The sequence below is a fragment of the Megalops cyprinoides genome, chromosome 2, assembly GCF_013368585.1.
Source record: "Megalops cyprinoides isolate fMegCyp1 chromosome 2, fMegCyp1.pri, whole genome shotgun sequence".
Taxonomy (NCBI): Eukaryota; Metazoa; Chordata; class Actinopteri; order Elopiformes; family Megalopidae; genus Megalops; species Megalops cyprinoides.
The window spans coordinates 46,585,389-46,610,611 of NC_050584.1; the positions used below are offsets into that span (position 1 = coordinate 46,585,389).

The 25,223-nt window shown below is 43.9% G+C and overlaps 1 protein-coding gene across 1 annotated transcript; it reads right to left on the bottom strand.

Annotated features, from left to right (window-relative positions):
* Positions 1-1,070: 1,070 nt before the first annotated feature.
* On the bottom strand, positions 1,071-24,561 carry qsox1 (quiescin Q6 sulfhydryl oxidase 1). The gene is made up of 12 exons (XM_036521743.1): positions 24,156-24,561; positions 22,961-23,061; positions 20,942-20,990; positions 20,157-20,259; positions 18,644-18,734; positions 18,271-18,416; positions 16,645-16,779; positions 15,355-15,484; positions 10,125-10,247; positions 8,522-8,660; positions 6,647-6,823; positions 1,071-2,059 (listed from the first exon to the last, which is right to left on the bottom strand). Exons 1-12 carry the CDS (start codon positions 24,442-24,444, stop codon positions 1,164-1,166), a joined length of 2,379 nt encoding a protein of 792 aa, XP_036377636.1. The 5' UTR covers positions 24,445-24,561; the 3' UTR covers positions 1,071-1,163.
* Between the last annotated feature and the right edge of the window lie 662 nt (positions 24,562-25,223).

The window sequence follows — 25,223 nt, forward strand, 5'->3', positions numbered from 1 at the left end:
CAAGCATCATTTCCTTCATTGTTTTGAACGGAACCAGGGTGCATGAAGTTGAGGACAGCGGCTTTCTCCGATTCCCTGTGCATTCTTGCACACAACAACGCCTTGTAATCTTCTCTTCAACATTGTGCAAAGCCATCCAACAGACATCAGCAGCTCCCTTGCTGCTGGGGAGTCAAGATCAATCAGTCAACAACAGGAATATTCATGAAAAAAACAGTGTCGCGGTAAGGAATGGATAATCAGTCACACTTAAATATGGGGGGTTCACCGAAAACACTGTGCAGAGCACACAGTTGTGCACTCAATGATATGGCTTGAAAACCTGACTTTAAAGTTTGGTCTGTTTCAGTTGCAGGTTTTAATGATTATAATATATCGCCAAAGTGGAATAAATCAAGAGTGGCATTAAACACCTTTAACCTCACTGCAGACTTTATCCAGTGAGGGCCAACATAGACATTATCAGAGGTTTACTATGGATGTGCCGTAAAATATTCCCCCTTCATTCACACAGCACTGAGCCTCAGTACAAGGAAGGAGTTTTCAGTAATAAATACCATGTACATCTATGTCTCTGTCTGTGGGCGTGTGTGTTCATAAGAGGGGGGTCAATTTCTATTTTAAGAACCTTTACATCACAGTAAATTATATATAAAGCTTATCCAGTTAAAAACACATGTACACTTTCTTCACATTTCAAAATGACAAGGTTCAAAATTAAAAAATAAATACAAAATAAAGTCAGCACTACCGACTTCTAGGCTGTTTCCAGTTACAGTCAATTTCCTTCATCTTTTTTTCAGCTTTACAGACACTTGACACACAAGTGGTGAAAGACATAATTACAGGCAAAACCAACTAATTTGAGTTTAGTATTGCAATGCAAGCAATACAGGGACTGCAAAGACCCTCTCTCCTACTCCTACTCCTTACATAGTAACTCAGTGTCGAGAGGGATTTTGGCAACTGCTGAATCACACTGTGGGGTTTGCGAGCAGTAGAATTTACATTACATTACATTATTGGCATTTCGCAGACGCTCTTATCCAGAGAGATTTACATAGGTTACAATTTTTTACATATTACCCATTTATACAGCTGGATATTTACTGAGGCAATTGTGGGTTAAGTACCTTAACCAAGAATACAAAAGGATATCCGGTTCAGGGCAGAGCCACCTTGGCACGCCGCAGCCTAAGGCGCATCTTGAAGTACAGGTACATGCCCAGGAGGCACATGGAGGACAGCAGGTAGAGCAGCACGCACAGGCTGATGTCCACGCGCGAGAAGCCCACGCTCAGCAGGGAGATCCAGCGCTTCCTGTAGGGCGGCAGGTCCATGTCCAGCGCCATGCCCATCCCCATCCCCCCCTCCCCGTCCTCCTCCGAGAGCCCCCTCTTCCGCAGCCACTCCTCCTCCCCGGCAAAGCCGTGCGGCTCCACGGGCTGCAGCTCCAGCTCCTCCTTCCTCTGCAGGCTCCTCCTCTTGATGCGGCTGGCCTCCCGCAGGGCCTTGACTTTGTAGTGCTGGTTGACGAAGGAGTCCAGGTCCACGATGTCCTCGCGCGACGGCTCCCTCAGCTTCAGCCCCACGATGCTGGGCTTGCTGTGGCGGGAAGGCTCTGTCTCCGGCCTGTCCCAGGGTGGCGGCTCCGTGGCCCTGCCCTCATCCGCCGCCTGCAGCTCGTCCATCTCCTCCTCCGCTGGATCTTCCACCTCCTCCTCCCCCTCTGCTGCCGGCTCCTCCTGCGCGCCCTCCTCTCCCTCCGCCGCGGTATCCTGGGCCTCCCCATCTCCGTCCTTCCTCTCACCCTGCCCCCCGGCATCCTGCTCCTTCCTCAGGGAGGCCAGCTTCTCCCCCTGCTTGCTCAGCAGCTTGGCCTCCTCTTCCAGGTAGTCGAGCTGGATGCCGTCGGAGGAGAAGTGCTCCCTGAGGAAGGCGAGCACCCGCTCCTGCTTCCAGGTGTGCTCCCCACTGAGCTTCACTCCGTGGCAGCTGGGACACAGCTCTGGGGGAGGCCACTGGATCTTGGGAAAGAGGGGGTCTTCACTCAGAGCACCTGGTTAAAAAAAGAACAAAAGTTTAAAAATTTTACAATTCAGTAAAGTACTATGAATGTCTCCAGAACATAACAAAGATAACGTCATTCTCTTGGAATCTCTCCGGAACGGCTGCTTTGGTATGACGTCTTTTTGTACACTGCCCTGAAGCGTTATGTTGTACGCTTCCTTCCTGTGGCTTTAGTGCAGACCTGTCTAAACCCAGATGTGTCCAATGAAGGGTAACGCTGAACCACTGTGCTGTCAGACTCTCTCACAATCATCCACCTTAACACATTTCAGACCTGACTAAAAAGAAGGACAGATACTAAAGTATGCAGAATAACAAATACGTGATTTTAAATCGGAATGCAATGTGTGGAATGTGTCGACTTTTGTATGTCAAATGTCTAAGTAGTTTGTCACCCACTTGAATGTTTGTGTCAGCACATTGTGCATTTGTGTATTCATAATGTATATGTATGCGTGTGTTTGTGTGTGTGTGCGCGCATGTGTGTGTGACAGGATCTCACAATGATCAATGGTTTGGTGGGACGTCCCACAGGGAGTGGTAGAGGGATAATAGATGTGTTTGAGGGGGCACGGGAGGCCCCCCCCCACCCCTCATCTCCACACCCCTTTGAAGACACCACCATCTCCAAATTGGATATGAAAGCGGACACCTCCGGGGGAGCTCTCCTTTTAATGAATTAGAATTTTTGCTTTACATGTTTTCTTGGGGCTCTCAAATGGGGGGCATCTGCTAATAAATTGCTTGTCGTCGCTGATGCGGGAGGAGAGTCAGAGCCGCGGCGGTTCTGTCACTTTACAGCGCTGTCAATTTACATCCCAACCCCCCGCCCCCAATCCTTCTCCCAGATTAATCTCACTCATATGCATGTGTGTGTGTACTCTGCATACAGCACTTTACATAAGAGATATATCAATTTTACTGTGTCCTGCTGGAATTCGGTCCCTTTCATACATTTTCCTGTGACAGCTCTCATATTTGCATGCCGCGTGACAACACACGCGCGTGCAATCCCTCTCTTAGTTTTCATTATCTTTGTTTTCATTAACGGAGGGGGGACTTTAGCAGTAGTATCAATATTACAGCAAAAGCTAATTTTGTCAATGAACGTTCATGTAATTCATACATATTCATTTAGTACAAATATGTATATCTAATCTATTTATTAGAATTCTGTACAGGGAGCTCCGGGGGATACAAACAAAGCCCTCAAGGTGAATACAACCATAGCTATCTGAAAGCAACAGGCAAGAGAGAAGCGCATCGGAGGTCTAAGGTCTAAACAAATAAATGAATGAAGCGATTCTTTCCTCAGCCAATGTAAGAGAGAGAGAGAGAGAGAGAGATAAAGAGAGAGAGAGAGAGAGAGAGAGAGAGAGAGCGCGACCCGCCTTCTCTCCTTATTGTGGCGGGGGAAGCCTGTTTATCTCCGCTCTGTAGACACGCGTCTCTATCTGTCCCCGCTGACAAGTGGCAACACCACGCAGCGCACTGTTGCTGCTGCCGCCGGGCTCCTGCTCTGGGGCCCCTTTGTGCCAGTTAAATTAATTGTCTCGCTGCTTTACAAACAGACCCATTTTCACGCATCGCTGCATCTGAAAGGGGGGATCTGCTAAAGAGGCACACTTTGTAGGGGGGTGGGACAGGGGGGGGACGCTCGCCCCTGGGGGATGGCAGAAATGAGAATCAGAGGCGACATGGGCGAGGAATGGGACAGCGGAGGCGGGGGGACACCGACTTATTGCCGAGACCCCCCCACTTTCAAACACACACACACACGCACATACACATCCATCCACCCCCCAACTCCTCCCCTTCCCTAAAGTCCTTCTCTCAAACCCTATCATGCACTACATCACAATCGTAATCACTCTGGTGGGGAATTACAATTGGGGGGTGCTTGGGGCTTGTGACTCGGGGCGTGTGCCACCTGCTGTCAAAGGCATCCTGGGAATTGTGTGGGGTCCCTTGCCCCCCATGCTGCTAGATTGTGTTCCATACGAATTGTCAAGCGGAGGGAATGGCTGTCTGGGGGGGGGGGGTGCCTATAGGGAGCAATGTCTGGGGGCCATGGAGAGGCAGAGGGCGGGTACTTGCATCCTTCAGAGTCCTGTTATTCATGATTTTAGCTGTCCTTGTGATTGAAGATGGGACCGTCCCTTTCACCATAGATGTCAGGGAAAAAAAAAACAATTAAGTGATTTAACTAAGCTGTATGATGACAGGGCTCTTCTTGATAAACACCTGTTACAGCTGAGTCATCTGAGCGAAAATGATTGTAGTATCACCACATTACCCTTTACCTTTTAAATACTGCCATCTCTGTCTCTTGCTCCTATTCTCATAAGTTTTTTATGGTTTTAAAATATTGTAAGATGTGAACAACAACACCACATCCTAAACGTCTCACAAGGAGGTGTTGACTCTGCTTGTGTAGTAATCTGTATTTTTGTGGCAATTTCTGTGTTTTTTTATTTATTTCCATGAGTACTGACCAAGGTACCCCCTTGGCACAGAGCAGCAATGGAAAAAACATCCGCTATAGTAAAAAGACATTGATATACTGCCATTTTTAGAGGACTCGTATGTTATCTGTTGATTTATTTTGTTTACCTGCCACTCAGTGAGCTTTTCACACAGTGCTGAAAAGGGATGGCCTACACTGGAAGACTTTGTTAATATGTATTGATAAATATTATATTTTACAAGTAATATAAATGATATTACTGTTATCATTTTCAAACATTTTCCTACATAATAATTCCTGGGTATGGCTTTATTGTTTTTGTTTTATATGATTAAATACAGTGTAAATATATTATGACACCACTACGTACGGCGCATGCTATTATACATTCTGTACAGCATACATACAGAGGAGGGGCTTGAAATCTGTTTGTTTTTCTTAAAACACACACCTCTGATCACAGAATTCTGATTACACCCTTGTGAAAAACAGGAACAGTTAGCTGAAACCTTTCTTACATATCACAACCCAAAATCCCACAGCAATCCCAGTCATGCTTTCCCATAAAATTCCCAGTTCTTCCTCAGCTCTTTCATCTGGATCTAATACAACTGGAAACAGAAATGAATGCCTACTAATAATGACTGTGTGTTGACAACAGGGGACAACAGGGGACTCCCTAAAAAGTACACCCTAAAAAGAGAACCTCCAGCAAAGGCAATGGGGAGAGATGAATTATGGAATAAAATTTAAAAAAGGGGAGTGGTCATTACACCCTTAAAACCATGTTCTGTGTGTAGAAACACTGGCTACTGTAAAAGTGGTAGTTTCTCTTTCGGTGGCATTGAGTTGGTGTACGTTATTTAAGCCACAGACGAGCCGGTCAGGGGACTCTCATCCTCGGGACTGTGGGCTAATCCCGAGGCAGAGGAAAGAGACGGAACAAGGAGTGAGGGACAGCTGGTGTCTGCCCAGAGGATCGCCGAATTAGAGGGATTTAAGGCCCAGCAGAGAGGGGACATTTCTGAGGAAAAATCCAGGCAAAAAAAAAAAAAAAAAACTTCAGGTGTGGACTTTTCACAGGCAAATGCAAAGGAATGAAAGGAGAAATTTTCCAGGCCTTACTTCATCAAGGAGAGACATTTTTATAGAAAAAATTATAAGGAACTACAGATTATCTACTTACAAATATCCCATCCCGAATATCGTACGTATGTACTTGTGTATAAAGTGACAGTGGGATTTTTTCTCTCATATATTGTGTACCTGAATAGGGCAACTGCATACTTCACACCGTAGCTAAAGAGTGATATAATACAAAAATTGTTCTTCCAATGCTGAATCATATTTTTACACATAAAAAGCAATAAAGCAAACACAATTCTAATTCATTACAGCCTATTTCAATCCCTCTAATAACAGACAACCTTAACCTCAACAAAATCCAAGCACCACTTAAACACGGCAGTTTCCTCCCATCTCCCGGTAAACACTGAGTTTAATGAGCACAATACTAATAATCACTCTATAGCCTCTTGACTTTGCAGTTAAGACACATCGCTGTTGAGACAAGGAATGCTTTCAGAATCTGCAGATTAAAGGATTCCTAAAGTCATGTGACTCTTGTACAGGAAGCAACGAATCAACATTTCCAAAGGTTGGCCTGAAGGCAGGGAGGAATCCTGAAGCCCTCACAGAAAGAACATGAACACCACAATGTAACCACAATGTAGCAAAAACACACACCAAGCCTGCCCTTCATTAACTGTGTGTGCCTAAGGTGAATGTAAAGCTTACTTCTGTCTAATGAGTCCAACATAGTGAATTTGAACATGAATGCAGTACAAATAAGAGGCATTTAATTCACCGCTCACAAACTTGTTCCTCTCAGGGAACAACAAATGCAGCCCTGCCTTCACACAACTTGGCTCAGTCAAAAATATACTTTTAGGGCCTAGGGCATTTTTCACTGACAAGAAGCAAAGACACCTGGGACTCACCTGTTCTAGCAGTCTGAAAAGAGCGTGGACAGCAGAGATACACCCCGGCACTCAGGAAAAAGAACGAGGAGAAAAACGGCCTAGTTCCCGCTGTGTGCCCGTAACTCACCTGCCAGCCTGTTGTTGACCCGGTTGTGGCGGGACCAGAGCCACAGCGTGGCGGCCGACAGCGTCCTCACGCTGTCCATGCTCTCCTCGGCCATGTTCTCGAAGTGCGAGGCGCACTCCCGGCAGCCGAAGAAGCTGCGCACGTAGCCCCTCATGGCCTGGAGCACCTCCTGCGGGCCTGCCGAGGCGAAAGGGAGCTGTGTCACCACAGGAGTGGACCCGACGCAAAGACAGGAGCTGTGAAGCCCACAGCGCAGCAAAAACTCAACGCGAGGCCGTGACGCCCCCCCCCCTTCTAAACCAGGAAACCCATGTAATTCAGTGTGAAAGGAGACGGTGTTACAGTGCATGTGAAACTACAACAAAAAAAGGAGATCAGCTCAGGGGAAAAAAAAAAAAACTATCCTTGTTTCCTTTATTGAAAACCATGAACATAATCTACATTATGCACAAAAAAAGCAGAAAAAGCTGTGAGAAGGCAGATGTCCCAGGAGGGCAGATACATTTAGCAGGGTTTGTTTTGTTTTCTGCTTTGTTTAAAGCTGAATCTCTCTCCCCTCAGATGATCTGTGCGGACGGAAATAATCCAGGGGTCCGCAGTGGACAGATGGACACCCCTGGCCGTCCATCTGCAGGTCATGCGAAGCCCCCCCATAAGCTCCGGGATTAGCCCCACAAGGAGAGGAGCGTTGGTCAGCTGCCCCTTTTATTAACCACTCAAATTCCACTAATCTAAACTAATCCCTTTTTACCCACCCGCAATTAAGGTCTTTTTTCAGCTACTGAACTGCAAGAAAATAGAACAAAAATCTGATAATGACCTGTACACTACCAGGAAAAACATTTGGGAGTCACTTCGGGATAAGGCATTCCAGGGTCATTGGGGAACTAAAGCCCCTCAAGATTCTACGAAAACCCACTCCACCTCACACCATCCCATCCACAGCCATCAGTGTGTGTGTGTATGTGTGTGTGTGTATGTGTGTGTGTGTGTGTTGTTAGGAAACTGCTGCTCAGCTTCCAGCAGCTGGGCAGACCCTCCACTGAAAGGACACATCTGTACCAGCTGTGTCTCATGGCAATAGACTGCTCCAGAAGTATAACCCACAAGAACCATTGCATTTTGGGGGGGGGGGGGGGGTGATTTGTGAAACAAGGCACTGCTTATGTGTAATTTCAGCATTTTGAATTCACTTACACTCCATAGAAAACTGAATGAAGAGCAAAATCTTCACTGAAAGGGTAACGTCACCATAAATATGAAATTAAACATGTTGTTCTTCATCTTAACTGTAGTAGGTATTGGTATTAAAAGATCTTTTGTTTAAAAACAGTCATTTGTTTTAGAAACAAGCTTGTTTGAAATCATTTTGGGAATTTCACACCCTGTTACAAGCTAAGGCTCATACAAATCCCAGAATGCACTGCTTTACCTTTCCTCTCTGCAGATTACTGTGGTGGCTAATTCCATTTGCAAATCATGCTGCTATCACTCACCTTGAGTGAGTCTTGACCAAATAAATACAGACTCTATGGGTTAGTCAACCTATAAATATAGTCTCTAAACTAGTTCATTTTATGGAGTGGAATTTGAATTTCTGCCAATTTTCGCTATGCATATACTTTGTGTGAAGAGATTTAAGGGGTGTGACCACTTTCACAAAGCATTCTGGGGACTAGAGGTCATTTAAAATGGAGCGCACTGAGATTCAAATTTTTTTCAACAGGTTAGGAAATGTCATTTCATTAAAAAAATAATGGTCAGGACAGCTACCTGTAAAAAAAATCACTGAAATTTCACGATTAAGACACTGAAACAAATGCATCAGAAAAGTACTGTCACAAAGTGCTATCCTGTCCGCCATGCATACACTACCTGAACCACGTGTTTTCATGGCCTGTACAGTCAGGACATGGAAGAGGGTCCACATGGAGCAGGGGTACCCCCTGAAATGTGGCTGTGACCCCTGGCAGCCCACCCACCGCACACCCTCTGGCAGGACAGCATTAGGAATCTGCAGACACACAGACAGCACTCAGGACACACCTCAGCACAGGTCTGCTTACCTCCCTCTGACAAAAGACCGGCCGCTTCAAATCAAAGCCTATAACACATCCAGCAAATTCAAAAAAAAAAATCATCTGAGTTTCCTCAAGACTTAAAACCTTCTTAAAATAATGTATAATAAATTCAATTTCCATTTTTGCTCATGATGACCGCATGAAGTATGCAGCTCTCCACAATACATTTTTAAAAAGAAAGACAATACATATCATATTTTGGAGGGCAAATAGCAAACTATCAATATTTTCACTGCAGCTCTGATTAACAGAGCATGAGTGAAGGGTTGATATGGATCCATACTGACAGAGAACATAATGAGGTTTAGTGAGCCTCGTTTTGGTTGAGGACGGAAAGAGCTTGATGAGGTGCACTACAATCGACTTGTAGTCATACCCTCACAGCCAGACACTGGAGGAGGTGGGAGGCCGCTCAGGCTCTGATTGACAGTATTACAAAGCAGTCAATTGTAAAGAGCCAGTGTGTGTACACCGAACGCTGCTCTGTCGCACTCAACTCCATTTCCTTGGGGGAGTAGGTTCATACTTCCTCATTGACTCATTGATTCATTGATCTTGCGGCTAAAAGCTAATGATGCCGCTAAGTGACCGCTCAAATCTGAGAGCATGTGGCCTCTGGAGCGTTCTCCTATTGGCAACATCAAGTGCACTGCACTGGGGAACAATAGTGGCCAACAAAATGAAGAAAAAAAAATTACACAGGTAGATTTCTAAATATGACACTGCACAGAACATTCTGGAACACAATCACAGTGCTTCTGGAGTATGTATGGCTGAGCTCTCAGCTCAGGATACCAGGACTCCTCCAGTAATAGTGATAACCCATCCTCTACAGTATTCTCTCGGTGTTGAAATATACTGAAGTAACATGTTCAAACAGCTGTTGCACTGCCTTAAATTTGGCAATGATGTTTAAATATCAGTCAGCTTTTTAGAATAAGTGTACTTACACTATAGATACAACGGTACAGTGTAACAGCTGTTCACATACATATTGTTACATAGTATTTAGAAAATTCAACCTGCTTGTGGTTCAACCTTTGAAGCAACCATAACGTGCACAGTAGATACTACAAAGATACATTGTTCCTACATAGATATGATGGTGTAAAAGACACTTAATGAAAAGTGGGTCCCTTTGCTTTTTAGGTGTCATTCAGGCTAAAAGCTTCACAGTATGTGGTAGGTGGGTTAGACGTGGCTACTCTCTCCAGATTGTTGTAGTTGCATAAACCTAGACATTCTCGATACAGTATGTAGGTCCGCAGACACAATATTATTCCTTCTTTTTGGTACCAGTACAACAGTGACAAGGCAGTCACTGAAAACACAGGAAGGCCTGAGGCCTAAACACAGGAGGAGGGCAGTGTGGCTGGCTGAATGAGGCAAGCCCTCACCTCGGCGGTGTTCTCCAGCACACTGTGCAGAGAGCTGTAAGAGAGCTCAGTGTCCTCCAGCCCCAGCAGCCAGGCCTCCACAGACTGCAGCAGGTTCTTCACCACCGGCCGGCCAGGGAAGTACTGCCCACACAACACAAACAGAGGATCACTTCAGTCCGACCTGACATACCGAATATCTGTACGGCATGCTCCCTGTATGCAGCAACTTTTCTGGTCTCTTTGACTTACATTTAAAACAGAACATACGAAGACATCTGCATAGTGTCTATGAAATTTGTCATTTCTATAAAATGTTTTAAAATCATAATTAAACACAGACTTCTTTTTGTACTTCTCAAACAGCAGCTCAACTTCAAATACTACTTCACAAAAAAAATTCAAAAAACAATTAAAGTTAATTAAACAATTAAAAATGTCAAAGGCACAAAGTTATGAGCGATAACATGTGTGTAAAAAAAGCATGTTTTTTTGCTTAGTAATAAGTTGCATCACTGTATTTTCTAACAATTATTAGTATGCAATTTTCAAGGAAGAGTCCTCTTTCTTGGGCCAGTTTTTTTGTTAATACTCATAAAAGATATTCTGTTTTTTACTGTCAGAGTACTACATGGAAGTCAATTAAATCAAAATAGTGTATGAGAATTATTCTTATTAAGCATTTACTCATTCACTTGTACATTCTTTTTGGGAAGTATGAAGGAATCAAACTAAAGTACATGCTGCTGAATTTTCCCATCACTGTTATCAGTGTCCATTTTAATAATGTTTAAGCAATGAAGGATGAAGGCATTGGCACTGCCTTACACCCTTCCTAGACTGAAGTCAGACGAGTCAGTAATCTCTCTCACCCTCCCAGCACCAACTGCAACATGAATATAGCAAATCCACCCACAGAGCACAGGTCGCAAAATATACTTTCTTTTTTTTCTTTCAAAAACGCAGTTGTTAAAAAAACAGAGCATAAAAGAAATGTAACACATTCTGCAGAGTACTGACAGAGAGCGGGGCATCCTGGATGAGTGCAAATCCGTGCGCTCGGTGTCTGAGAGGGGTGGTGACAGAGCGGTGTCAGGTGAAGGGAGGGAGGCATTAACAACTGAAAACAACTGACTGGATTTACAGTCATTTCCGATCCGAAGAGAGAGCCTCTGTACCAGCAATCATATCAAATCTCCCCCCATTAAAACGACTGGCTCTGGCAAGTCGAGCTGTATTTAATCTTGTCGTTTTGACTGCAACACTAATGGTGGGGAAGACGGACCAATAAACAGTACGGTGCCATGGCAACCCGCTATCTGTGCTGCAAGCCCAGACTCAGAACAAGACAGAGGTAAAGAGCTGCAGTCACGAAGCTCCACTCAGCCCTCTTTTCTCTCTGTCTTTGCCTGTACTCAGTAATGCTCCTCACACTCCGGTATTGTTGAAATCTTTCAGCACGCACACACATATGCTTGCATGCACACGCACATGCATGCATACGCGCACACAAATACCCACACACACACACACACACACACACACACACACACACGCACACACGCACACACGCATACACGCACACACGCATACACGCATACACACACAGAAGATTGACAACAATTAGATTTTTTTGATCATAACGACACCCATTCTGGTTAGTTTCACACCATTTAAGACACATCACGTACAGGCATATTTACAGCTGTGGGTGTACACTGTTAAAACAGTCTTGGGACTGGCTTCTGTGGGACCGGCCCACTTGAATGAAAAGGTGTAAGTGCCCACGAGAAAGAAAATCTAAAGTAACAGAGGGGAGCCGAGCTCAATGCTCAAAGCTCAGAAAGCTGTTGCAGGAATAAACAGATATTAAAGCAAACATGCAGAAATCTGGCTTGGCCTGAAAGTGAGCCAGGAGTGACCCCTCCGGCTCTTACCCCTGCACTGGGAATCGAGCAGGAGAAAGGGGGCTGGATCCCAGAGGTGCACCTTTTTTGATTTGTGCTGCTGAGTGTTTTCAATTTGCGCCAGCCATCTGTTCAACGTTGCGGTGCTGGGCCCGGGCTTCTATTCATCACCCTCTAACGGGATCGCCATTAAACACAGTTCACTTAAAAAGGGTCCCGAAGATTTACTTAACCCCTCCGCACACTCCGCTCTGATCTGTTCCCTTAATCTGAGAGATATGGCTGCGACGCAGGGCGTTCGGATATTCCTAGACAAAGACGATCAAACGCATTAGTAGTGGGACAGAGAGCAGCAATGCCATATTACTAATGGGGGTGTTGAAGGCACACAGAAAAGGTCCCTCCTGCTACCATGAGGACAATTGGCTTAGCCTTGCAAAGGCTGTGAGCACTGGCTGCTAACCAGTGGGAAAATCTCATTAACAAACATTTGATTAAACAGAAAAGCAAGAATGCTGCAAATACGGCCATTCCCAGCTTGAAACTGTGACAAAGCTGAAGAAAGGGTCGCAAAGCCACAAAGCTCAGCTCCTCCTCCCACCCTTTCTACCAACAGAATACCCCAGGAAATGGTGGTCATTTTTATTTTGGCTTTGACATTATACAGTGCGAATGAAATGCTCCTGTAAATGACCAACAGGAGTTGAAAGCAGAAGAAATTTTACTGAGGAATCAAGTGTGGAAAAATGCAGGTTGATTGTTTATTTACTCTATGGTTTGCTTCGACATGTGGCCTAAATTTCTGCTGAAACGACTGCGAACTGACCTTTGTCTGTATACCACTTCTGGGCTCATAGCCTGTTGTCAAGTGCGTGAGGACTCTTGCGCTGACCTGTTTGCTTGGCCGTTGTGCCACGGTCCTCCTCTCTGAGCACCCCGCGTCCCCCCCCCCATCCCCCCCTGCAGTCTCTCGCAGGACCATGACAATCCACTTCACCCCAGCAATATGTCATCTTAAATCCGATTAGTATCAGCACTTGAGAAACCGCAGCCTCCTCGGAGAGATGCTCAAAAGAGAATGCATCTGTCGGGGCTGGCCCTGCGAAGCCCTTTTTAATCCAGCCTCATTCGACCTCGGGGACTAATATACATGCCACTGAGTAAAAGCTGGCAAACAGCTCCCCAGATCCCACAGTGGCAAGAGCCAGCGGGCCTATCCGTCTCCCCCTTCCGGCTCCTCCGCCCGGCCGCCTCCGTTTGTCACGCCCGTCCAAAGGGCTTTCCTGCCACCTCGGGACAGAGGCCCGGTTTTCCAACTAGCGCACACACACTCCACACACACTCCACAGCACGCTGAACTGTGAGCAACAGTGAGAAATGGGACAGAGCAGAGGCTGGATTTGGGATTAAGCTCCCATATATTGTTTACTCTATATCCTTCTCTCTCTCTTGGAAGCTTTTTTTTTTTTTTCAAGAAAGCTGGACAGCGGAGTAATCCTAAATTCTCCTGGTAATGCTCTCACGCATCCAAGATCCGCCTTTTTTAATCCTGAAATACATGTTGGAATTCATAAATCCGGCCTCCGGCTGACAGCACAATAAATCAAGTGATATTACAGTACAGAAAAATACTTTGGTGTTTTAGCAGGGCTACTCTGTTGTAAATATATGGGCCTAAAAGCTGAGTTAAATGGCAGTTATAAAATGTGAAATTTCAGAAGTGACAGAGACTAATGTACTGGTCAGCAACACTGCAGGCGGGTTCTGTACTTAATGTCTCACCATCGACCTTACGCAATTAAAGGCGTCATTTTGGGAGTTATGAGGTCTTTTCTGACTAAATTATTTGGAAAACACTGCACGCTTCCCGATCATTAATCTCATTAAAAATTCACAGTTTAGCATATGTATTTCGTGGAGGCTCCTGCCAGAGCGTTTACAGGCCATTGAGAATGTGTGCATTCTGACAGCAGAAATTGGACTATTCTCCTCTCCTTCTCATTTGCCTGCAGTACAATGTGGCCCCTCTGCTGTGCCTGAACAGGCTTCAACCGGGGGTTAAACACACCCTCTTCATTCAGGCAGCATGTGTGTTCAATTGGTATCTCCAGCATAGGTCAATAAATAAAAGGCTGCTTATCCTTTTCCAAAGCTCTGGTCCAAGCAACAAGGACAGTCTGTGGGGGTGGCTGGGTGCCACAGGGAGTTACAAATATTGACGAAACAAACTGGAGTTAATGGGGGGGCCGGATCATACACCCCCCCCCCCATCGTCATTTCAAATCATCCCCAGAGAGTCTGAAATAATCATAAAGATTGGGAGGGGAGGAAGCTCTCGTGGTCTGGGGAGGTCATTGTCCTAGACCTAATCAAAAGAATACCTGTCAAAAAGCCACGCTGCGGAGGCCTGAAATGGCGGGAGCACGGGGAGGGGGGGTGGCGCGTGTCTCCAGGGGGACCGGGGTGGTGGCGGTGGGAGGGTATCTACGGCACTTTACATCAGGGGAGTAAATAAAAAGTTTCAACAGCACCCAAGAGAGCCCTCTGCATCCTGTGGTTGACCAGTCAATAACCCTCAGTGTTCTGTTCGACACCGAAAAGTGCGTGTGCGTGCAAAGTGCTACACTGAGTGGTTTACGCGCGACACTGGCGCACACAGGCGCACACAGGCACTTGATGTTACTGTTTGAGAAGCAACGTGGGAGTCTGTCACACGCTCTGTGCAAAGTGCGAGCATGCTCTGTGCCTGCCCCTTTAGAAAGTTCTGTATCGATGTGTTTCTTGTGCATTGTTTGCACTCCGCGCCTGTGTTCCTGTGAAATGCCAGCGATTACACTCTATTACACCAGCACACGTGTTAAGGAAAGAGGACTCTGAAAGAAGGCAAATGGGCCGCTCTCTAGTGACATAGTGTTTTTGGGGAATGGGGATATTCTATACATACTCTGATTGTTAATTAGACAAGATCATAATAATGTATCTTGTATATTTGTACTCCTCGATTTGTATTTGGCAATGTGCAGATGTACGCTCCACATTCACATTGCACTGATAATACTGTTCAAATTATGAGAACCTGTGTGAATCTACAATTAATAACAAGGAAAAGAGTGTCACCGCACTAAAATCAGAGCAATGTTACAAAGCTATTTTGCCATATGTGCTTCTTCCCTGTCACAAAAGACACACTGCAACATCAAGTTTCCATCTCCCCCTGGTGGTCATTTATAAGAATTGCAATGGTGAGTGATAGCATGCTGGATAGCATGAAACGCATAAAACATGGACATTCAAAGCTTAGTCTCAAGCTACAGCTAATGGTGTACGACCGCCTCCCCACTCACCTTTACCAGCACTGAGACGTAGCGTTTCAGATCGGTCAAGGCCTTGCCTCTGATGGTGGGGTGGGCCGCCAGCTCGGAACGCAGCGAGTAATGCAGGGCGGACTCCAGGTCAGACATGTACACACAGGACCTGGTGAAGCACAGCTCCACACAATCAAGAGCAACCCCGCAGAATGACGCAAACTCAAACACCACATTTATCAAGCGCCACAGCAAAAAAACAGGGGGAGGTCAAACTCAATTATGACTTTAGCAGCACGACAAATGGCAGCACGACTTTTTGGCCCCCAAATTGAAATGAAAATAAAGAGAACACAAAATAGAAAAACAGGCCACAAACCCACGTTGTTACTGTACTTTTTTATTTATCTTCCTCCGATCAAACCAGATGCATGAACAGGGCATGCGGGTTTATTTATATAATCATTATGTGCAGTGGCATACGACAGCCAGGCTCTGTGCATCTTGCATGTGTATGCATATCAATACTTTGCTTAGCTCTTACTTATACTTTAAATCTTTTTTTTTTTTTTCTATATGCGTAACTGGCTTTAACCATAGGGAATACAGACCAATTTTATATCAAGGATGCATTGCATCATGTGGTAATCACTTCCAACTGATAATCCTCACTAAAGAGAAAAATACAAATAGATTAAAAATATTGCATTTTGTTATTCATCTGTGTTATCATTGATATGTTTTGGACAACAATTCAGCCAATCAATTCTGATTGCAACTTTTCTCATGAAATCCAGGAAATTCTACAGTCTTTGAAGAGATGGACCGCAAGAGGTGATGCCATTCTTTGCCTGTTATGTTCTCCCCTGTATGGCACAGAAGCTCCTCTCTCTCTGATACCTACTGCAGTTTTGATCAAATAAATAGTAGCGCTAGAATTCATAAGACCATAGTTAACGTTTACAATGGATTTTTAACAAGTTTGACAAGATGTAAGAGCCAGAATGAATACTCTGTTTAGTTTTAAAAAAACATATACAGTTTCAGATCTGAATAACACTTGTATAATAACAACAACAACAACAACAATAATAATAATAATAATAATAATAATAATAATAATAATAATAATGTAGTGCATTCCTGCTCTGTAAAAATGCCACACTAGTATGGGTTTACACACATGGGCACATCATAAAATTAACAGTGTGTTTAGCATTTTACTAAATGCTACCAACAGCACTAAAAACCTTTGGAACTGTGAGACCTGATATGTGTGTGAGAGGGCAAGCTACTTGAGATCAAAAGCACACTAGTCAAATTGCTCACCGGTTGAATGGCAACCACTGTTGTCCTGTGGTGTTGTCAACGACATCAGGGACCACAGGTTGTGGTTTGCCTGCACGCACTACCCCAGGTAGCCTCTGGAGGGCGTAGGAGTAGAAGGTGCGAGCTTCAATTTGCCTGAGAGAGAGTGAGAAATAGACAGACAGACAGATATTGATGCTGGGCGTGGAATGCAGCTGAAAGGCGTGGAGAATGTGAGCTCTTCAGAGATACAAGGCTAATGAATTTGACAGAACAAGCTCAGTTTCCATGGAGAAAAAGGAATGTGTGCAGCAAGGCCATGACTACGTTTTAAAACAACTCTTTCGAGAGTTAAAAAGGAGCTCTTTCGGTAGTATGTGAATGTCAACGATTTTTAAAATGAAAGGCAATAAGCGAACATTTACAAATGAGTTTGAAGATTTTTTTAACTGGTGACTGCTGTTGGGAGAGCTGCCCAGGGGAAGAAAATGCTGATTTTGGAGGAGCGAGTGGTACACATAGATCTTAGAGTAGCGATGCAAACGCAATCATTCAACAAACGCAAAAATGAATGCAACTTCAAACCTAAGCACCGCTTTCTCCATTCAGGGAGGTCTATGCACCGGTATTTCAGACAAGGGGCCACATATGTGTCCGTCTCCAGACCCGGCACGGTATCGGATGACAGCTCGGGCCCGTGGCTCTGTGACGGAGCGCGCTCGCGGACTCCCGACCTCCGCTGAGGAACAGATGGCACTGGCGGAGGGCGGGGGGGGGGGGGGGGGGGGGCTCCATACCAGCGCTGATCATTTCCCCCTCCACTGACCCTGGCAATGGAACAAAAAGCCCCGCTATTCCATTTCCCATTTCTGTCTCCAGCCCAGGCATCCCGGAGCGTGAAGGAGGGAGAGGGGAACGGAGGCGCACAGGGGGCCAGGCAGAGCCCACTGCAAGCCAGGGACTCAATTACATTTGATTGGGGGGGGGGGGGGGGGGGGGGGGGGGCTATTCATCCTGGAAGTCCCCAGAGCATGGGAGGCACGCGTCTGCGGCGGAGCAGGGAGGGGCCACGTTCACCTGGGACGGACACGTGTGACGGATCTGTGACCCACTGGATCAATCACCCATTCAGCGTTGATGGGCTGCCATCTGTCGCTGGGCGGTTCTGGGACTGTTTGGCAGGTGAACTGCAGGAGAGAACTGCTATTGTTTTCATGCAACAGATTAAAAAGCCCTCTCCCTTCTGTGTGCCAGAGCAGAGGGAGGAAAATTCATAAATCAGCCATAAATCATTTCTTTTTTGCATTTGTCAAAGAAAAGGCTCCTTTTGCATGCCAAGTTATTAAAAAGGAACAAAACAAAGCAAAAAAAAAAAATCACAGGGTAAGGAATCACTGTGAAAGCATTTTGATATTGAATAATTACTTAGATCATAATTCTGTGGCCTCAATAAAAGAGTAGATGCTTTTAAGGCATTTTAAATCCATATAAAATCAAATCTCAAATTAAACTTTTTTAGTATTTCAAAAAATGTGTCTCAGGAGTTAAGCTGTTCTTTTGTTATTTTCCCCTTTTTTGTAGTTTTAGTGACATAAACTGAGAACAACATGGTAAGACAGACAGAGATCAGAGCCACCCGACACTCACACATTGAGACGACTGAAGTTCCCGTTGGGATAGTACAGGTAGCACGACGGGAACTCCGTCACACCCATTTTGGAAACTAGACCATCTTCTGTGCTCAGCACCCTCCTCACCGCGATGTTCTCGTACTGAAGTAAGTCTAGCGTCACCTGTAACGAGACAGGCACACTGAATTGGCTCCAGAGGACAGGCTCTGCTACTCAAAAACCAGTTTAGTCATTTTTCAGGTATTACCGTTTGCATGTGATCCGAGTAAGTAGGAAGTGGAATACATATATTTGATTAGCCAAATGCTTTCTTAGTCAGAAATATGAAAATCATAGTCCTACATTTAGGCTAAGAGTGACATTAATGTAATGTTCCCGAGTTTCCTTACCTCTCTGCCCACATATGAGTTTATTCTCTCAAACACCAGTGCCAGGTACTCCACACTATTTGTTTCAAAGAAGTTGTCAATCTCTGCTTTGCTGCAAAGAGGGAGAAAAGGAGACCAGGCAGTAGATTCAAGTACAACAAACTGACTGAAAGGAAATCTCAGACGCAGCACTCATGAAAGCTTTTTTATCATTGCATTGTGTGCCTTTAGGTCATAGAATCATGGATGGAAATCATACTCATTCACCCGTTTGATATGGGTGAGTATCAAGTTTGGGTTACTAGCCAGTTGGGTGAGTTCAGCTTTGCAAAAAGTTAGCACAAAAAATGGTTTTCCCTCTCGTGGACAGTGCCCTTGAGATAGAATAAATAGTAAGCTAGATAGTGAACTCAACTAGCAAATATTACATTTGCTCAATGTTGCTCCAAAACTGTGAAGTTTCAGAGATGCATTAATTGCCCTTTCCTCCAGGTTGGTGACAACAAATGCAGCATAAGTTGAAAAACATCAACTTCACACACCATAAACATTGCACAGCTCGCGCTGCCCCCTGGTGCTATAGCTGAACCACTACTTTCTGTCCTTTCTCAACTGAAAAACGAATGACATTTGACACCGCGCCCCCAACCACATCTCTTCTGGGGTGAGTGAGGTCACTAATCTACATGAGGGAGTATTGTGGCCGGCAGAGACATACTTTTTGAAAGACACTCATTTACAAATTGATACTAGTCTTTACCTTTCACTTCCGCCCTTATTGGTCACGTCACTTTGGCTTTGCAGTTTTTTTTTTTTATTCGAGTCAGTCTGATAAGTGTATATCTGCTCCATGCAATGGTTTTCATCAGCCATTGCTGAACATCAGTTTCATTAGGTGGCTGCGATAAAATCAAACACACCAACCAAGTGAAAGCTGCATTTCAGAGTGCAGCCGGAATGGATAACTGCCACATTCCTGATTAATTCTCCATGCTGTACTACTTTTTCTGATTATTAATTCAAAGAAAACCCCCCTGCTCTCACTCAGCCGACTGTCTCTGCACCATAGCCTAATCAGTACACTGAATCGCTCACTGACTCTCCCTTTGAGAGTTCACACAGCAGAGCGAACAAACCACCTAAGATCAAGATCAAGATTATTCTTAACTGAAAACACCAAAAGGGGAATACAGCCACAGCTTTGCCACTCTCCAGACGCTTGTTTTGTACGTCTTCAATTGCACATATCCTCTTTTTTGCAGCTGTTCTTTAAGTATTGCAAAGTCTCTATGGTGCAGTGTTACGGATGAACACAAACGTGAGTATTTGACAGGATTGAAGCCCCTGGTTGAGGCCTAGCCCTGAGCTCACCCTCATTCATTCAACATTTCAAACCCACGCTTAATTTACCACAAGTCAGACCCACTTTAGACCACAAAGCCAGAAAATAAAGGAGTTAACACATAGGCATCCACACCACTTGACTGATCAGGATCCAGGGTTTATGGCTGCCATGGCATACTGGTGGACTCACCTGGCAGTCTCAAGAGGGGGACAGGCGGGTGGCCAGGACTCTTCGTGTGTTTCCATCATATCAATGATCTGACGTCGGAGTGTCCTGACGTCGTGTGAAGACACTATGGACATTAAACAGGAGGGGGATGAAGCAGGTAAAGAGGTGACCATCACCACTGATACCACACACACTCTGATCATGATCATCTACAAACTATAGTGAGGAAATAAAACCATTAAGGCACATACACCATGGGCTGCTCATGACATCCCAACAATTAAATTGCACCAATGAAGCACAACAGCACAAATATACAAGTATAAGTAGAAGTGACTCTGCAGAGTTAACACATTATATAAAACTTAAATAAATAAATATAGGTAAAAAAATAGGTAAATATAAAGTAGCAAGTCTCTGTTATCCTGTTGCCTCAGCACATTGACTTACAGCTGTCATGATAAGCAGTTTTGGAAGGACTTAATCTACTATGCAATGGAGGTTAGGCTGACTTCCACTTGTGTAATGTGTAAATTTATCTGTCATTGCAAAACATCTTCCTCCATTTAGCTGGCGTGACAGTCCAGGCACAGCCTTTTTACTGGCTTTTTTCTTCCTGAAGCTGCAGCAGGAAGATACTGCCAAGCTTGCAGCAAGACGGGCTCTCCTTTCTCACTTCTCATTCACAGGCGAATAACAGCGACAACTCTACAAGCAGACTTCTTTAAGGGGGTAATCCACGAAAGGCCTGATAACCGTAAACTACAAAACCACAGATTAGAAGACCTGAGAGGCAGAGACGTTACCTTTGAAAGGCTGTCCCTTGGAGCCACTTTTTGTGTAAGCATGGAAGAACTGCATGAGAGAAAAAACAGAGTCACAAATTAAGCTGCAGAAGGTCTCAGTTCAGTCGCGAGAGATGTTGACCACAGGAAGCTACAGAGGAAGACGCCCCCCTCTCTCATTCTTTTTTCAATCAGCTGCAGCTGTTGTGGCCCCCTACGCATTCAAACTTTGTGACAGTTATCATGGTGCTCACTAGCTGACAGCAAAACAGTAATCATCAATAAGGAAAAAGATGCAGGCACAGAATAATCCATGAATAATCCACACACATTTATCAAAACAAAAACACAGCATTAAAATGCACACAATGCATCTTTTTCATTTTGCCAAACATTAGATCTGAACTTTGCAAAAATTCTGCAAACAACAATTCTGCAAACATATGCAAAAGGAAATGAGCAACAGACTCAGAGAACAGACACTGTGCTTTTTGTTCTAATCATTGGTTGGTAACTGGTGCCTCTAGCCATTTTCCCTTTTTTACTAACATTCACAAAGATGACTGATTTCTGTACAAACAAAAAATATGCTGGGAGAAAATGTACACTAACAAATCCACAAATCCTTATGGCGATAACTCATATTTTTCATTTCTGAGATAAATAAATTGAGTAACTAAATTGAGTACTCTGACTGTTGGATAAAAAGCAGTCCTACTTGAAATCTGTTATTGACTTTTGTAGGTACTGCTATGCGTAAACTGCTTGTGGTTGTTTTGAATCCACCCCTTAACTAGGGGTGTGCACTTCTTTTTATAGAGCCTGTATCATCACAAAAGTTTCTCTCATCAAGGACATGTTTAGCAGCTTCCTGAGTCAACATCACCCACAACAAAAAGCTATAATTAAGTGAGTATGTATATCAACAACAAGAAGCCAGGGACCCAAACAGAGAGCAACTCTTTTTTTAAAAAAGTCATATCCTAAACGATGAAACAAATAATACAGAAAAAAAACTTGCTTAAATATTCATGAAAATAGGGTGTATGTTGGAATCTTTAAAATATTAGTCATTAACATGTCTGATGTATGTAGCTGTAGGCAAATATACTACAATGTATTGTGAAGGAATGGAAATGAATATACTTATTTTCTACAATACACTCACAGCATTTCTATAGCAATTTATTTGCTTGCAATTTATGACACATTTTGACATATTTATACAAATGATCCCAGTGAATATCATTATGCTTAAAATCACAACACTCTTAGGTAATGTTTTTTGTAAAGCCATTTGCTTGGCACCACTGGTTTCAATAGCAAATTAACTGTTAACATCACAAAGAACCCCATTTACTTTCAAAGTAGGCGATCATGGATGTTTTGACCTTTTGGTGTACAAATTTAAAATAAATGGTTTAACCAATGATACCATACTTAATTATAAAAACAGCTAATCAACTTTTGGTGGGATGGTGCTGTTGAGAAACTTTCTTAGTGAGAAAATTCTTTAACCAAGGTTGTCGTAATTGTGTCAAAAATGTCTGCACATCCACACAACAGAAAGCAGATAAAAATGCTCACCTTTCTACAACAGAATCAAACTTCAACAAACGCTCACTTTCGATTATGAGGCTTGTTTGGACATCTCACGTAGGAGATGTTCATAATTGTGAAATAGCATTGACATTTTGGTCATTGGAGTGTTCTTCATCAGAATAAAAAAATAGCTTTCACTAATCACCATCCCCTGAGGCATGCTCTCTGCAGCCTAACAGACTCCTGCTTGCCTTTCTATGCATCCAGGATAAGTTCAGGTGCAACTAAAATGCTAATACTTCCCAACACTTATGATTTCTAACAAGCTGAGTATTTTTGTTTACCCAAGCAAGCGTTTTGCACCTGCATTTCTGTGATGTTCTTGTTTGATTTTAGCAGCCATGACGCTTTGATAGACTTGCCTCCTTTTTAAATCTGCCTTACACAGCCTTCAGCATTGTACAGAGTCAGGAATGTAAGGTCACCGCCATGCCATACCTTGACAGTGGGGTACCCCCTGATCCCAAAGCTGGAGCAGGTCATCCTGTTCCCCTCATCTGCACAGTCTATGGCTGCCAGGTCCACAGCAGGCTTCCACTCTAATGGCAGAAATACGCAAAATTATTAAGCTGTACATACAAGTTCAGAGTGAGAAAATAAGGGCTTTATTTACACTCGTGTCTTGCCTCTATACGTGACCAACAGTATTGTAAATTTGAACCTTACCTACACAGATGGTCAAGTGTATTTATTAATAGACTGTATTTATTCAAACAGTGCAATGCATTGTTGAACTACACATTGTGTGTGACTCAGACTGAATTTCATCACTTCTCTATCAAACATACTGGTGTCATGTCTATGCAAGTACTGTTTCTCCTTCTACGTAGCTGTGTTTGATAAGCCAACAAGCCTTATTTGCATTTGCCAGTGCAATCAGCTCAGAAATAAAGGCATTATCCAAAGCAGTGAGCACAGGCAAAAGAGCCAGCAGGCTGGCAGTCTCTCTAATAATACGATCCAAGGCCTTAGCACCTTCCTGTCATACTACAAAGGGCCCTCAGTTGTGGAGAAACCATATTAAACATTTCCTGGCTGTGAGGGGATATTGAGGGGATTCAAATGGGTTAAATGTTGAGACTCTTAAGCTGGTCATACCAATTTTTTTCATTGGTCTTTCCATATGTCAGTGTTTGGAGATCTCAAAGACAGAGAGCATGCGGAATTTTAAATCACATCATATGCTCTAATAATCAACAACATCCGTCGCGTATGTACAAATGCTCAGGTATGCCGTCATGTTCAGAGTGAATACTGCACCGAAACAGCCAAATTTGATCTGTCATCTCGTAATCACACCTGCAGGAGAAGCTCACTGCGATAACCGTGGCTTCAGCTACCTGTGTTTAACTAACAGTTATTTTTTCAACATCAACACACACCAGTAATATAACAGTAAGACATATTTCTGTGTCTGCAAACATCTGTACCCTTACTGTTATATAACTGACTCGCTATAGTATTTTCTAATCATTTAATAACAATCCATATGGTAGTCATCGTGATTGTTGCTGTGGAATATAGTGGGCAAAACACGTGATCACTGAGGACCAAGTAAAACATTTAATACACATGAATACGTTATGCACAATAATAACAATCACATAGTTTGAAACAGAAAAGAGGCACCAACCTCTGACATCTCTCGCCAAACTTTTCCATACGGGAGCAAACGCCATACAATGTCCGCACCAAGACGCGTAAAACTCGACCACCAAAGCAGACGTAGAGTTGAATAACACGGAGTCCAAGTTGCCCGCGTTTAAAAGGACAATCTGATCGGACGACGTATATAGTCCGGCTTCAGCAGATGGACCAAAAAGATAAACGTATGACATAAAGATACACATCGACCTAAGGTTTAAAACGGTCCTTTTTCTCCTTGTACAGCAAGACGTGGCACCACAACGGTGCCGCGCCATCTTCTTGTTTCCCTGCTAACAACGGGCTCTGTGCAAGAGTGCTACTGTATTAGAAAGTGATACAAACTTTTACTCTCTCGCTCGCCCTACGCTCCCCCTCTGTCTCGAATTCGGCTCAGCCCGAAGGAGGAGCCCTAACTACATTTGTCAAGTGGTACACCCAGCGACAGATATCACTTTTGGCACTTTTTGTTTCATCATGGGAGTTTACTTAGCAAAGCGATTGCATATCATAGGCCTGTTTTGATGCCAGTCATTTTAAATGTAAAGTTTTGGAAACTTGTTGTGAATGCATGCAAGCGATCCTTAAAAACCTCGGCAGTTCAGTGAGTCAGACCCAAACTAATAGAACTCACGACGTAACGCAAACTTTCAATGGAATGTCACCGACTACAAGCTATTTCTCAAACAATGTATTCTTTTCTCTCTGCAGTGAGACATGCAGCGATTAAACATTCATGGGATTCCTCTATCAAAGTAAGATTTTAAAAGAAAAATTAAATGCAGGTAGCTTTTACAGATGCATTTCCTTTCTTCCCAGTGTTATTTAATACTTATGTAACGATATATTTTATGCAGTAGCGTGTGCCCATGACATGAAATATGCGAATACATTCATTTGCACGTGACCGGCAAAGTAATCCCTGCTGTCTTGTACGAGACTCAGAAACACTAAATTCAAGTGCCAAATTAATAAAACTTTGTCTTTACTGCAGGTAGGAGCCATTGCTGTTCTTTCTCCATGCCGTCCAATTTAGACTAACCGGCAGATATGGTTT